Here is a 16,203-nt window from a genome sequence, read left to right on the forward strand (position 1 = left end):
TGTTGTTGTTATGTGCTGTCGAGTCATCATAGTGACCCCTCCCTTGGGTTTTCGAGGCAATATCACTACTGAAGTAGATTGCCCAACCTTCCTTCTGAGGAGTGGCTCATGGGTTTGAACCACCAGCCTTCTGGTTAGCAATCAAAAGCCTTAGGCACTATGCCACCAGACCTCCCCAGATGACTTATGCTGTTGTTGTTGTTATATGCCGTCGAGTCGACTCCAACTCATAGTGACCCCTCCTTGGGTTTCCGAGGCAGTATCACTACAGAAGTAGGATTTCCCAACCTTCCTTCCAAGGTGTGGCTGGTGGGTTTGAACCGCCAGCCTTCTGGTGAGCAGTCAAGTGCCTTAGGCACTATGCTACCAGAGCTCTTCAGATGACGTATAGCAATGGGCAAATCAGCTGCAAATGACTGTTTTCAAGTGCTGAAGAGCAAAGATGTCTCCTCGAGGACTAAGGTGTGTCTGACATAAGCCATGGTACTTTCAATCGCCTTATATGCATGTGAGAGCTGGACAATGAATAAAGAAGACTGAAGAAGAATTGATGCTTTTAAGCTGTGGTGTTGGCGAAGAATGCTGAAAGTACCATGAACTGCTAAAACAACTAACAGGTCTGTCCTGGAGGGAGTGCAGCCAGAATGCTCTTTGGAGGAGAGAATGGCCAGACTTTGTCTCACACACTTTGGTCATGTTGTCAGAAGGGACCATTCCCTGGAGAAGGATGTCATGCTTTGTAAGGTGGAAGGTTGATAAAAGGGAAGGCCTTCAACAAGATGGATTTACACGGTGGCAGCAACAATGGGCTCAAGTATAGCATGAATCATGGAGCTGGCTCAGGACCAGGTAGTGTTTCATTATGCTGTGCATAGGGTTGCTCTGAGTTGGAGACAACTTGATGGCATCTAATGACAACAACAACCCAAAGGAATATATAGATATAATACAATTCCAATCCTGATTCCATCAATATTTTCTAAGGAGATGGAAAAACCAAGCACTAATTTTATATGGAAAGTAAAGAGACCATGGAGAAGCAAAGCACTAGTGAAGCACAATAACAAAGTAGGAGGATTCACACTTCTTTATCTCAAAATTCACTGTACAGTCACAGTAGTCAAAACACTTTGATGCTGGTACACCATCATTGAACAATGTAACAGATTTGGGAACCCAGAAATATAACTACCACCTATGGACAGATGATTTTTGACGATGATCTAGAATCTATTAAATGTTGCTGGCAAAACTTGATATCTATTCATAGAAAAATGAAACAAGATTACACTGCATACAAAAAACAACTCAAGATGGATCAAAGATCTAAATGTTAAACCAAAAACTATAAAGATCATCAAAGAAAAAATAGGGGCAAACTTAGGGATCCAAATTTATATCATAAATAGATTATTAAATATTACCAAGAATAAACAAACAGCAGATAATAAACTAGATGACTAGGACCTCCTAAAAATTAGATTCTTATGCATATCAAAAGACTTCTCCAAAAGTGTAAGAAGAGAACCTACATATTGGGAAGAAATTATTTGGCATGACATATCCAAAAAGGGACTTAACTCTAAAATTTATAGAAAATTTCAACACTTCAACATCAAAAAGATAATCCAATTAACAAATGGGCAAAGGACATGAACAGACATTTCACTAAAGAATATATTAAGGAAGTTAATGAATACATGAAGACATGCTCACAATCCTTAGTCATTAGAGAGATGCAAATCAAAATGACAATGAGTTATCATCTAACACCATCAATAATAGCAAAGTTAACAAGTCGGCAAACAATCAATCCCAGCTGTCGAGGGTGTGGAGAGATTGAAATTCTCAGATACTGCTGGTGGATGTAAAATAGTACAATCACTGTGGAAAACCACATGGTACTTCCATAAAAAGTTGGAATAGAAATACCATTTGATCCAGCAATCCTGCTACTAGGTATATATCCTAAAGAACTAAGAGCCAGATATGAACAGATACATGCATACCCATGTTCATCTCAGCATTATTCACAATAGCAAAGGGATGGAAACAACCTAAGTGCCCATCAACAGTTGAATGGATAAAGAAACTAACCTGGTACATACACACAGTGGAATGCTATGCAACATTAAAGAATTATGAAGAATCAGTGAAACACCTCATAATGTGGATGACTTGGAAGATATAACCCTGAGTGAAATAAGTCAATCACAAAAAGCCAAATATTGTGTGAGTCCACTATTATAAAGACCCAAGGAAAGATTTATACTTGGAAAGAAACTTTCTTTGGTGATTAACAGGGGTAAGAAGGGAGGGGAGGGGAGGGAAAATTACCAAGTACGTAAAGACACATATTAACATCAGTGAAAAGGGAAAGACAATATACAAATAGTGGGTGACCAGCACAATATCACTAATGAAAAGGTAGACATGAAGAGGTGCATAAGACATACAGACCATAAAGGTAAACACTATCACATACACAATCCTCCATGATGAGCAATAACAAATACTAATCTATGAGTGGATACATAAGTACAGGCAAAATGATCAGATATCGATAGGCAAATGATACTATACCCACGACCATATATAGATTGGGTAGTCAATATTTCTACAAAAGTATATGAATGAGCTGTAATGATGTCTATGTATACAGTAGAGCTAAAAGGAGGCAACAATATGAAAACTTCTTAGTCATAACCAAACACCTTGAGGGAGTGGATCACTGGGCCTATGAGCACAAGGCCATAATCATGGGGGACATCAAGGTAAACTGGCATAACACAGTCTACTAACACATTGTTCTACATCCTACTTTGGTGACTAGCAACTGGGGTCTTAAAAGTTTATGAGAAGCCGTCTAAAATGCAACTAGTAGTCTCTCCTTGTCCACAGCAAACAAGAGTGTAGAAAATCAAAGATACATGGAAACTAGTGGACCATGTGAACTTCAGCCTCCACAACCTTGAGACCAGAAGAAATAGATGGTGCCCAGCTACTACTGCCAACCACCCTGAAAGGGATCTCAATAGGGATCCTGGATAGAGTGGAAGAAAAATGTGGAACAAATCTCAAAATAATAATACTAGTCAAAAGACCAGGCTTACTGGTCTGATAGAGACTGCTGGAACCCCCAGGACTATGACCCTAGTTACCTTTCAAGCTTGGAACTAAACTCACTCCCGTGGCTCAACTTTTAGCCAAACAATAGACAGGTCTATGAGGTGAACAGTAACACCAAGGTATGCACTTCTTAGAATAAACAAACAAAAGAGAGCAAAAGGCCAGCATTTGCCCAGAGGTAAATCTCAGAAGGTAGGCATGGATAGGAAAGAAGGGGAAAGGGAATTGGTAACCACAGGGAGGAAATGGGAAGAGTGCCATTACATTGTGGGAATTATAATCAATGTCATGAAATAAAATATGTATGAATTGTTGAATGGAAAAGCAATTTATTCTGTAAACTTTCACCCAAATCACAGTAAAAAGTTGTTGTTATGTGCTGTCGAGGCAAAGCTGACTCATAACGACCTCTCCTTGGGTTTCCGAGGCGGTATCACTATGGAAGTAAATTGCCCAAACTTCCTTCCGAGGAGTGGCTGGCGGGTTTGAACTGCCAGCCTTCTGGTTAGCAGTCAAGTGCCTTAGGCACTACGCTACTAGAGCTCCTAATAAAAAGTTAGTAAAATAAAAATGTTTATCCATATTTGAGAATGTATCTATAGATCAAATTGAGCAATTTAGTTTCTACCAAGAAAAGAGCAAGAGGCATAAACTTAATACAAATTTAGCTTCATTTTATCAAAAATGCTGTCCTATTGGGGGATAAAAAAGAAACACATTTTTAAAGAAAGTTTCTAAATTTATAAAATTAGAAAATGTCAACTCTTCTTTTTTAATATGGTTTAATTCCTTTTTTAAGTCAGAGGTTACTATGGGTATTTCCTAATATATTTCTGAGACTTCAAACATTATGGATGAATTATTCTTCTGTGGGATAACACAGAATATATTTTATAAAAATTGTTAATTTTGTTAATAATATTCTACTTCTGTTTGCCCCTATAGTAGAAGATACAGGTATATATGAGAACATTCCAAGTAATAGGTAGAGTGAAAAAACCATGAAACCACGAAACAAAGGAATTGGCTTCTAGCACCAATGTAATGTATTCCTAACTGCGTATCAATGGACAAGTTACTTCCTCTTTATGAACCTCAGTTTTCTTATCTGTAAATGGGGATATTAATGCCTATTTCATAGGGTTTGGGTACAAATTGAACCAGGTAGCATATACATAAAGTGGATAGCATGAACATGATACTCAAAAAAAAAAAAAAGTTCATTTTTCTGCCATTCCCTAGAGTTAATATGAGTAAAAAAACTAAAATGGACAGCAATGTTAAAGGTGTATTGTTGTTGTTGCTGTTAGGTGCCATCCCTCGGCTCCAACTCATAGCAAACCTATCTACAACAAAACAAAATACTTCCCTGTCTTGCATTATTCTCACAATCCTTGCTATTCTTGCTATTCAGTGCAGCCACTGTGTCAATCCATCTCATTGAGGGTCTTCCCCTTCTTTGCTGGCCCTCTACTTTTCAAAACATGATATACTTCTTGAGGGAATAGTCCCTTCTGATAACATAACCAAAGTAGGTAAGATGAAGTCTAGACATTCTCACTTCAAAGGAGCATTCCGGCTGGTTTGAACCGCCAGCATTCTGGTTGGTTTGAACTTCATCTAGCACAGATTTGTTCACTCTTCTGGCAGTCCACGGTATTTTCAGTATACTTTGCCAAAAGCACAATTCAAAAGCATCAACTCCTCTTTGATATTCCTTAGTCACTGTCCAGTTTTCACACGTACATGAGACGAGTGAAAATACCATGGCTTGTGTCAGGCATACCTTAGTGTTCAAACTGACATCTTTGCTTCTTAACACTTTTAAGAGGTCTTTTGCAGAAGATTTTACTAGTGCAATACGATGTCTGATTTCCTAACTGCTGCTTCATGAGTGTTGACAGGACCCAAGTAAAATGAAATTCCCGATAACTTCAATCTCTTCTCCATTTATCATTATGTTGCTTATTGGTCCAGTTATGAAGATTTTCATTTTCACATTGAGATGTAATGAAAACTGGAGACTGTAGTCATTCATCATCAACAGTGTTTCAAGTCATCTTTATTTTCAGCAAATAATGTGGTGTCATCTGCATATCACAGGTTGTTAATGAGTCTTCCTCCAATCCTGATGTCACTTTCGTCTTCATATAGTCCAGTTTCTCTGATTATTTGCTCAGCATATAGACTGAATAAGTATGGTGAAAGGATGCAACCCTGATGTACACACCCTTCCACACTTTAAAACATAGAGTATCCCCTTGTTCTGTTCAAACAATAGCTTCTTGGTCTATGGACGGGTTCCTCATGAGAACAATTTAAGTGTTCTGGAATCCACATAGTACTCTCCTATCTGTGGAACTTTTTAGCACAGATTAACTGTAATTTCTTTATAATAAATAATTTGGGAAACAAAAATCTACACAAAGTCACTTTGTAAAATATCCAGACTTAAATAATGACACATAGGCTTTGCTTGCTTGTCATCCTCCTCAGCTTAGTGTGCTACAAACAAATTTATAAAATTCGTACCTGCTAAACCAGGAATAGGTCATCTTACTCAAGAATGAAGCACTTTTCTCTGGACTGCATTTCTAAAAAGAAAAATGTATCAATTAGTGTATGATAGAAATGCTTTTAATTTACATTTCAAATATTTAAAATATAGCTCAAAAATAAGAAATAATTTACTCTACTAACAATTAAACTATGTTAATATCATATCCATAAGGAATACAGTCAAGTGAAGATATCCTCAGATGCATGTTAGACTGAAAAATTTTAAGATTTCTTCCAACGTTATGACAGTGTTTACATCATATTAAGGAGCCCTGGTGGTACATTAGTTAAGTGCTTAGCTGCTAACAAAAAGGTCAGTAGTTTGTACCTACTACCACTCCAAGGGAGAAAGATGTGTCAGTCAGCTTCCATAAAGATTACAGACTTGGAAACCCTATAGGGCAGTTCTGTTCTGTCCTATACGGTTGCTATGAGTCAGAATCAACTTGAAGGCAGTGGGTTACATAGTTTTAAACTGTATTGGAAAGAAATAATTTCTAAAATTGCTATTTCTCTCTCCCATTCAGTCTCTCTCATTGTGTGTGTGTATACATATGTATATATATATATATATATATATGTGTGTGTGTGTCTGTGTGTATGTACATGTATGTGTGTGCATGTGTGTGTATGCATAGAGAGAGTGTCCCTGTGGTATAAACAGCTACAGGCTCAACTATTAGCCAAAAAGTTAGAGGTTCAAACACACCCAAAGGAATCTTGGAATACAGGCCTGGTGGTCTACTTCTGAAAGGTCACAGCCTTGATGACCCTGTGGAGCAGTTCTACTCTACACACGTGGGGTTGGTATGAGTAGGAATAGACTCAATAGCAACTAACAAAAAAAAATACATATCTTAATACAGTTCTTTGAACTTATGAGCTGTTAATGGTTATTTACTGAATTAATACAATTATGTGACAGTGTATAAGTGTATGCACACATAATTTAGCATGTTTAATTGAGAACATTTTATCTTTTTAGAAAAACAGAAAATAAACAAACATAATAGGCATATATTTTATTCCTGTATATGTATTTAAATATATGTATTCTGTACAACTATACAATTACATACACATTTATATGTTCATCACAATTACATTTTATTTTCTGGAGGTCAGAGCATTTTCATAAAGTTGTTCCTGTTGCTTTGGTGGTTTAAACTTAAAGAAGATTAGAAAAGGAACACCTCAATAAAAAATCATTTTATATTTTTAGAATCAGGCATTGACCTTTTTGTATATTTATAAATAAAACTGAGCACCAATTTAAATTTTATTCTTATACATTTTCTTATATCTAACAACTTTTTTTCAGTGATCCTCTGAAACACAGTTTGGATTTCATACCAAAACTTAAAAATTGTTTTACTACATTGCTTATTCAAAACTAAAAAAAAAAGAAGAAACAAATGAACAAACAAAATTCAAACCTATACAGCAAAATGTCTTGAGTGTGGAAGAGAAAGAATGATATTCAAGTCCAAATGTATTCTTTGACTTGTAGTAAATAAGAGGAGCTCTGGTGGTATAGTGCCTAAGGCATTTGACAGTTAACCAGAAGTCTGGTGGTTCAAACCCACCAGCCACTCCCTGGAAATGAAACAAGATCCATACTTCACAGTATACACAAAAATGAACTCAAGATAGAACAAAGACCTAAATATAAAACTCAAAACTATAAAGTTCATCAAAGATAAAATAGGGGCAAACTTAGGGGCCCTAATTTATGGTATAAATAGACTATCAAACACAACCCAAAATGTACAAACAGCAGAAGAGAAACTAGATGACTAATCCTTCTAAATATTGAATTCTTATATGCATCAGAAAGCTTCTCCAAAATAATAAAAGAAGAACCTACAAATTGGGAAAAAATATTTGGCAATAACATATCTGACAAGGGACTTGTCTCTAAAATTTATAGAAAACTTCAACACTTTAATGTCAAAATGACAAACAATCCAATTCAAAAATGGGGAAAGGATATGAACAGACACTTTACCAAAGAAGATATTCATGCAGCCAACAAACACATAAAGAAATGCTCACAACCATTACCCATTAGAGATGCAAATCAAAACAACAATGAGATATAATCTCACCCTAGCAATAATTAAATGGCAAATTTCATGAGGCAGAAAATAGCAAAAACGCTAGCAAGGGAGTAGGAGCTCTGGTGTCATAGTGCCTAAGGTATTTTACTGCTAACCAGAAGGCTAATGGTTCAAACCCACTTGCCCCTCCTCAGAAGAAAGGTTGGGCAATCTACTTCCATCGTGATGCTGCCTCGGAAACTCAAGGAGGGGTCGCTATGAGTTGGGACTGACTCAACAGCAGTGAGTTAGTAAGAGAGTAGAGAAGTTGGAACTCTCATATCCTGCTGGTGGGACTGTAAAATAGTGCAACTGCGGTGGGAAATGGTATGGCACACCCTTTAAAAAGTTGGAAATAGAAATACTATTTGATCCAGCAATCCCATCACTAGGAATATATCCTAAAGAAGTGAGACCCATGACACAAATAGATATATATGCATCCATGTTCATTTCAGTATTATTTACAATGTTTACAGTAGCAAAGAGATGGAAACAACCAAAGTGTCCATCACCAGATGAATGGATAAACAAGCTATGGTACCTACACACAATCTTTGTTTCTGTTTGATATGCTTTATAATACATTTTTTGAAATTAAAAAAAAAAGTGAAAAAAATTCCATCCTACACAGCAAAATATCCTGAGTATGGATGAGAAACAACAATATTCAAGTCCAAATGTGTTCTTTGAGTTATAGTAAATAATATATCTTTTAAGATATACATAATTTACCAAAACAGTATCTGGTATCACAAAATTGTTGCAAGAACTAAATACAATCATAAATGTAAAATGTATGTTAAACCATTGACACAAAGCAAGCACTCAACAATGTTAGCTATGAAATGATTATCATTACCCAATGTATTTGGAAAATCAATGCACACATTATTCAGGAATATATTTCGAATTTCTCTAACTTGGAGAACATATTTTATAACATCAGCTCAGTTTCACAGGGAGTTGTCAACTTGATAAAATATAAGATTTTAATTTGTCACCAATGGAAGAATCTTAATCAAGGCCAAACATGTATATTTCTGTGGTTCACTGAAAATGTCCAGAAACTCTTTGTAGCTCTTCCCATCAAGAAGCAGAATCTTATTTACCATCTCTTAAATCAGAGCTGACCTGGATCTTGCTTTAATCAGGAAAATACAGAATATATTATATTGATAGCCCCAATACTAAGACTCAAGAGAACTTACCATTTCTGCTCTCAATTTTTGTTCATTAAAACTCTGAATGTACCAAGTAAATGAGCTCAAACTAGCCTGCTGGAGGAAAAGAGGCTATGTGGAAGGTAATTAAAGTGCTTCATCTGTCAGCTTGTCACCCTGGCCAACAGCTTGAAAACCACCAGATATGTAAGTGAGGTGGTTCTAAACTCTCCAGCCTCCTGCCTTCTGGCCAGCTAATTATAAATGTGTAAGAGAGACTACCAGAGAACAGTTAAACTGACCCACACTGGAAAGTGGCTCAGCTAATCTAAGGAATTATGAGCAATATAAAATAGTTGTTTTAAGTCCCTAAATTTAGGGGTACATTGATAAATAGCAAAAGCCACTAGATGCAATTGCTTCAGCAGATTAAAAACTCAGTATTTAATTTAATATTCCTTCCAAGTCTTTTTTTTCCCCCCTTTGAAAACGTTAATTTCTCTGGTAAATAGTTTCCTTGAATGCAGGCCAGAAATCTTATACTGGATTGATTACAGTAAAGTCCACACATATTTTACCTGCTAGGAGGAAGTGCAGGCAGGTAAAATGTCCGGTGAATGCAATTAACTTTTAACAACAAAAATGGACTTCTCAAAAAATAGGAAATTACTGAATTCATAGCATGGGTCACAGTGGCCTTATTATTAAATATTCCTGAGAACCAACATTTATGTGAAAAATAGAGCACGACACTTCTAAGGGCATCTTCAGTGTTCTAACTTGTGAGGCTTGCACAGGACTGGGCAGTCTTTTGTTCAGTGTACACAAGGTCCCTATGAGTTGGAGCCGACTTGACGGTACCTAACAACAACTTGCTCCCATCTTATCCATTAAACATTCCCCAGTCCTTCTAACTCACCCTATTCTTGATAGCACATTTAGCCTGTAGACCTAACCAACCCCAATGAGTTTCTCATTCCTTCTGTCTCCCTAAGTCCACTGCAAAAAAGAGCACAGGCTTATGTTTTCTAAAGTTTTTATTATTATTATTACTTATTGTACTTGTTTACCATTGGGCATACTGTAGGCACTCCATAACCATACTATTACAGATTGAATTGTGTATCTCAAAAATATGTGTTGATTTTCTGACTTTGTACTTGTGGGTATGATCCTATTTGCAAATCGGATTTTTTTTGTTACATTAATGAGGTCATACCAGTACAGAGTTGACCCTAACCCTAATTGCTTCTAAGTTATAGAAAAAAAAAAAAAGAAAAGAAAAGAACAAAACTGACACAGAGACACACACCTAGGGGAAGAACTATGATATGTGAGGGTCACCTACAAACTGTGGGATACCAAGAAACCAAAGAATGCCTGTAGCTACTGACAAGGAGGGAATAGAAATGGCTGAGACCCTGACTTGGACTTTGAACCTCCAGAACTGTGAGAAAAATAAATGTCTGTTGTCTAAAGCCACCAATTTGTGATATTTGTGTTATAGCAGTACTAGATAACTAAGACAGTGAAGACTAAAAGGTGATTTTCGCTTGAATGGAAGTGAATTAAGGAAGAACCCTTAGACCACCAGATCTCAGAAGAGTCAGGGTCCAGTACCTGGTAAAGTGTGCCAATTTCAGTCTACCTTGGGTTTAAACTTGAACTGTGGTTTTATGGGGAGACATTCTGTGTGACTGATTGCTACATTTAACAGCATCTCATATCCCCTTCCTTTAGGAGCTTCCTTTGTGGAATTTAAAGGAGGGTTCTACAAATAGTGGAGTAAGTTATGGGAAAGTTAAACATCTAGAAATGGAAAAGAGTTATATTTTTTAATCACTTACCATGTATCAGGTTCTATACTAAGTATATTACCTAACTAAATATGACATATCTTTGTGGTAGATCATTTTTGTCATCCTTGTTTTAGAGATGAGGAAACTAAAGTCTAGAGTTTAAGAAACTTGTCCAAGATTCTCCAACTAAGAAGTACAAGAGACTAGATTCTAATCCAGTTAGTTCTTTTTAGTGTCCAATATAACTCCATACTCTTAAATCTGAACTTGCCACATGTTGTTGTCTGCTACTTAGGGAGACTATCCCTTTTGCCCAGGTCCTTCTCTATCAAATCTAGCTAACTCCTACTTGTACTTCAAACCTATGCAGGATCCACAGCCTTTGATAATTCCTCTTTCTCCACCCCAGGTCTCAAGGCTTGGGTTAACTGTTTTTGTGTTACCCAAACAATCTCAAGATATTGCCCTGGGGAGGCTGCTTCAGATCTGCAGTCACTGAATTTTCCTTACTCTTACCCAACTGTCTAATCATTTGCTGACAGGTGCTTCTCTCCTGCTAGACTCAGTGCCTCTAGGGGACAAAAACTATATTTGATTTATCTTTGTATCTCTAGATGTAATCTAGGCCCTGTTGTTGTTGTTATTGTTAGGTGCTGTCATGTCAATTCTCAACTTATGTAGACCCCATGTGACAGAGTAGAACTGTCCCATAGGTTTTCTAGGTTGTGATCTTTACAGGAACAGATTACCAGATCTTTCTTCCACAGAGTCACTAGGTGGGTCTGAAATACCAACCTTTTGGTTAACAGCCAAGCACTTAACCATTATGCTACCATGGTGCATAACCCAGACACTAGCTCATAATAAACATGTTTTCAATGAATCTGTGAATGGAGGGATGGATGCTATTTTGGTTACCTATTGCCACTCTGACAGGAATATACCACAGATGGGATGGCTTTAACAAACAGGAGTTTATCCATACAATTTGGAGGCTTTAAGTCTAAGTTCAGAGTGTCAGGCTCTAGAGACTAGGTGAAAGCCCCTCAACCTTGGTCTTCAGCTCTGCCTTCTACTCCCAGCCCACTGGAGCTGGAGGCTTTTGTTCACTCAGCTGCTGGCTGCTGAGGCTGAAAAACCCAAGGTATACAAGTAAAAAAGTGCAGTCCTGATATGACCAAACCACACGGCAGGCCATTTAAAACAAGTTCAATAAAAGTCCCAAGACCAGCAGAGTATGGCAGGCTGCTGAACAACGAGTCGGCTACAAGCAGGTTTCAATTGTGCCATAAGCTAGAGACCATTCCCAAAGCAGCTTTTTATATACAGGAAGCAGACCATAGCCCTAAAGCAGCTACTTACTGCTTGTGGTAGATCCCACAAGTTGATTGCCAGTCTCATTATGGGGAATAAATACCACCAGCTGCCTCGCCACTCAACCAGGCCCAACCAAGTTGACACACAACCTTAACCACCACATAGGCTAAGCCCTGCCAACAAATATATATACTTATAGATAGATATAGAGCTAGATTTATTGATTTAGAAGTTTCTATCCATAAGTCACCACCAAAACCAAAAACCAAACTCAATGCCATCGAGTCGGATCCGACTCATAACGACCCCTCCTTGGGTTTCCAAGGCAGTATCACTACAGAAGTAGATTGCCCAACCTTCCTTTTGAGGAGTGGCTGGTGGGTTTGGACCACCAGCCTTGTGGTTAGCAGTCTGCCAGCCCTAAAACTGAATCAGAAAGTCACTTTGTTGTCTTACAGTACAGGTTTTTGTTTTTTTTTTCCTGAACTCCATTGTATCAAAAATATAAAGTTTCAGCCATAAATGTAATTACACAAAATTTTCAATATGATTTAAAGTTCTCAACTATTTTTTTTTTTTGCCACCACAGAAATAATAAATTAAAAAATGCAATTAAAATTCATATTTTCTTTCCTCTTTAAATGGATTCCTGATCCATGACTCTATCAAGATCACTCTACTTTATACAGGGCACTCAGTGAATATGCTATAATACATTTTAGTTTATAACTGTCTTTAATTTTACCTTTACTTCAAGTCAAAGAATGTCTTCAATTTATTTTCAGGTAGACAAATCTTAGATCATGAAACCAACTTAGCAAATAAAAAACATGAAAATTTTCTCAATTATTTAGAAATTACTAAAACTGTATAAATCGTTTCAATGAGTTTAAGAGGGCTTCCCTCATCCCCTCAAATTTCTACCCACTTGGTGCCTCAAAACTTTGTAATAAGATCATTTTAGACACGATTAGGTAAGGACCTGGAGATGAAATTATCCTGAATTTAGGGAGGACTCTAAACCAAAATAAGTAGAGCAAAATTATAAACTGAGATACAGACACACAGAAGAGAGCAGCATGTGAAAACAGAGACAGAGATTGGAAGATATGTCTACAAGGTAAGGATTGCCATGGATTGTCAAAAATCACAAGAAACTGTTGTTGTTGTTGTTATGTGCCATCGAGTAGGAAACTAGGAGAGATCTATGGAACAGATTTTCTTTCAGAGCCTCTAGAAGAAACTAACCCTGCCAACACAATGATTTCAGATTTCTGGCCTCAAAAAAGCATGAGATAATACATTTCTATTGTTCTAAGTTATCTAGTTTGGGGTTATTTGTTATGGCAACTAATTAGCCTTTGGAAACGAATACGATCATCTATGAAGGGAAATTGAATGAAGGTCGATAATAAGAGAAGAAATTAAATTGTTAACAATACTCAAACCTAGATTAAAAAGCAAAGAATTAATATTTTTTAAAAAGCATTTAGTGATTAAATGATGGAATCAAAATTATATTTCAATTTAAAATATAAAAGTCAACAAAGTGCAAGAATATTTGGAGTATGCTGAAAAAGTAAAAGAACTTTGAGCTCAGGTAGGATAATAAAGTCTAGGTTCTAATAATATGTGTATCAGGTATAAGCAGCTCTTGGCTAGGGGAACTAATTCAATTCTTATTCTTTGGCATTCAGACTATTGTTTTGTAGATTACCTGAGTAAATTATTAAAACCAGGTTATTTCCTCTCACTTATCCAACTTTCTCCCTTGGCTACCTTCTTCCCATATGACTTTTCCTGTTGTTGTTAGTTTTCCTCAAATTGATTCTGACTCATGCAACCTCATGTACAACCTGTCATATACCACACAACTTTATATTACTATTAGGTCCATTGAGTCAGCTCTGACTCACAGTGACCCTATCTACAACAGAATGGACCATTGCCCAGTTCTGCACCATCCTCACAATCCTTGCTATGCTTGAGCCTATCATTGCAGCCACTCTGTCAGTCCATCTCGCTGAGGTCTTCCCTTCTTTGGCCAACCCTCTCCTTTACTAAGCATGATATTCTTCTCAAGGGACTGGTCCCTTCTGACAACATGACCAAAGTAGGTGAGATGAAGTCCGGGCATCCTCACTTCTAAGGAACATTCAGGCTGCACAAATTTGTTTGTTCTTCTGGCAGTCCATGGTATTTTCAGTATTCTTCACCAACACCACAATTCAAATGCAATTATTCTTCTTTGGCCTTTCTTGTGCATTGTCCAGCTTTCACATGCATATAAGTCTATTGAAAATAAGGTGGCCTGAGCCAGGCCTATGCAACTTTAGTTAACGCAAATGCTGCTGTTGTTGTTAGCAACTCTCCTTTGGTTCCTGATTCATAGGGATACCATACAGAAAAAAATGCTGTCTAATACTGGCCAATGCCATGACTTATTGTGGATTGAACTGGTGTGATCCAGTGGGTTTTCATTGGCTGTTTTTCAGAATTAGATCACGAGGCCTTATTTCTTACTCTACTTTCTACTCAGTCTTAGTCTGGAAGCCTTGCTGAAACCTGTTCAGCATCCTAGCACCATGCAAGCCTACACTGACACATGGCGGTGGCTGTGCCTGAGGTGCACTGGTCAGGAATGGAATTCAGGTCTCCCACATGGAAAATAAGAATTCTACCACTGAACCCCCATTGTGCCATTAACTTAAATATTAGGCAAGGTAATGGTAAATAGGATGACAAATCGATAATTAAAGCATTACATAATTCATTTTAAAAACAAATGAATTACAGTATATTCCACTCTTTAGAATACTGTCTTCTGTTACCATGGATAATTCAGAATTGATTTTACAAGACTTACATGGTGCATATAGAGTATCTCATGAAGTAAAATTTAATGGAGAAGATGAAAACGATTACAAATAAATACTTATATACAAAATCAACAGAAACCAGTGTACAAAACTTTAAATCTTCCAGAAGACAGCAATGATGTAGGTGGAATAGGAAGGAAGTGGGTTGAATAGTAGATATGAAGGAAATAAATGTTGGGCAAATCCTAGAGGATGTGCACAAAGAAAATTTTGGAGAGAAATTTGTTTAAGAGTTTTATAAATCCCCACCCTACAAGTTTGTAATTTACTGCCTTTAGCCACCTTTGAAGTCTCACTAATGATGTTAATTCAGTTTACCTGAATTAAACTGCCATCTCTAACATAAAGTAAAAAAGACATATGGTCCCGGTGGAGAGCTTTCAAATTTTCAAAGACTTGTTACTCAGCTTCTATAATTATAGTTTTTCAAAGGAGTTCTTTATATATAATGTTTTACTTTTCAAAGAAAGTTAGTTTCGTTTCATGTGTGATCAGAAGAATAGCTGTAATATTCATTTAACAATTTAAATTACTAACCAAAGCCAGAATTAGAACACTGTCCCTGGAGTCTGCAATCTGTGTTTTAGTCTTTTGTTTGTTTCCCTTGTTAAAACTACAGAACTACTTGTATTAAGGTCTATTTCTAAGCCATGTTTTCTAAAGTGATGAGTGAAACAAATGGAACCCTTGTTTGCCAAATCGTCCCTAATGGACAACTGCAGGAACATTTCCCTGTATTTCTGCATTAGCACATGACTCTTATTGTGGAAGAAGCACGTGTTACCATGGGGAGGGGCAAGGCACAGTGGAGTGTGTGCAGTTTCTGGATCTGCCCCAGACCTCAGTATCCCAGCACCATGTCAGCTCACACCCAGAATACCGTTCGTCAGGTCACTCGCGGTTCAAATGACTCACTTGTAGAATTGCACCCCAACTTCTAACCCTGTGGAGCGGTCAGATTGATTCATTCTTCTCTAGGAATGAATTTGCTATTTACCAAATGCTGCTTTTTCTCCTCTGACTTCCACCGAGACTGAGATGGTTGCTTAGGTTTCACATCATCCCTGGGGGACTCTCTTAGCTCTCACGATTGAATTTGTGTCTGTGTGGGGGGGGGGGGGGGGGCGGGAGTTGTTACTATTAAAACAAGCCTCTAAGGCAACTGTCCCAAGTTTCAGGGTCTGAAGAATCAGAGACACCCCTCCCTACCCCCGCCCTTGTGCCAAAAGACCAGCTCCGCCTCTCCCTCCAGGACCAC

The 16,203-nt window shown here is 37.3% G+C and overlaps 1 protein-coding gene across 1 annotated transcript in view; it reads right to left on the reverse strand.

The window, feature by feature from the left end:
- The window catches only part of LOC103192009 (multidrug resistance-associated protein 1-like), a 197,748-nt gene that overhangs the window by 170,431 nt on the left and 11,114 nt on the right, over positions 1–16,203 (reverse strand). The window contains exon 3 of the mRNA XM_007934913.1: positions 5,662–5,723. Within this exon, the coding sequence (XP_007933104.1) occupies positions 5,662–5,723 (62 nt within the window). The remainder of the gene's footprint in view (positions 1–5,661; positions 5,724–16,203) is intronic.

The sequence above is a fragment of the Orycteropus afer genome, unplaced genomic scaffold (genome assembly GCF_000298275.1).
Source record: "Orycteropus afer afer isolate SDZICR_OR568_19922 unplaced genomic scaffold, OryAfe1.0 scaffold00022, whole genome shotgun sequence".
Classification (NCBI taxonomy): domain Eukaryota; kingdom Metazoa; phylum Chordata; class Mammalia; order Tubulidentata; family Orycteropodidae; genus Orycteropus; species Orycteropus afer.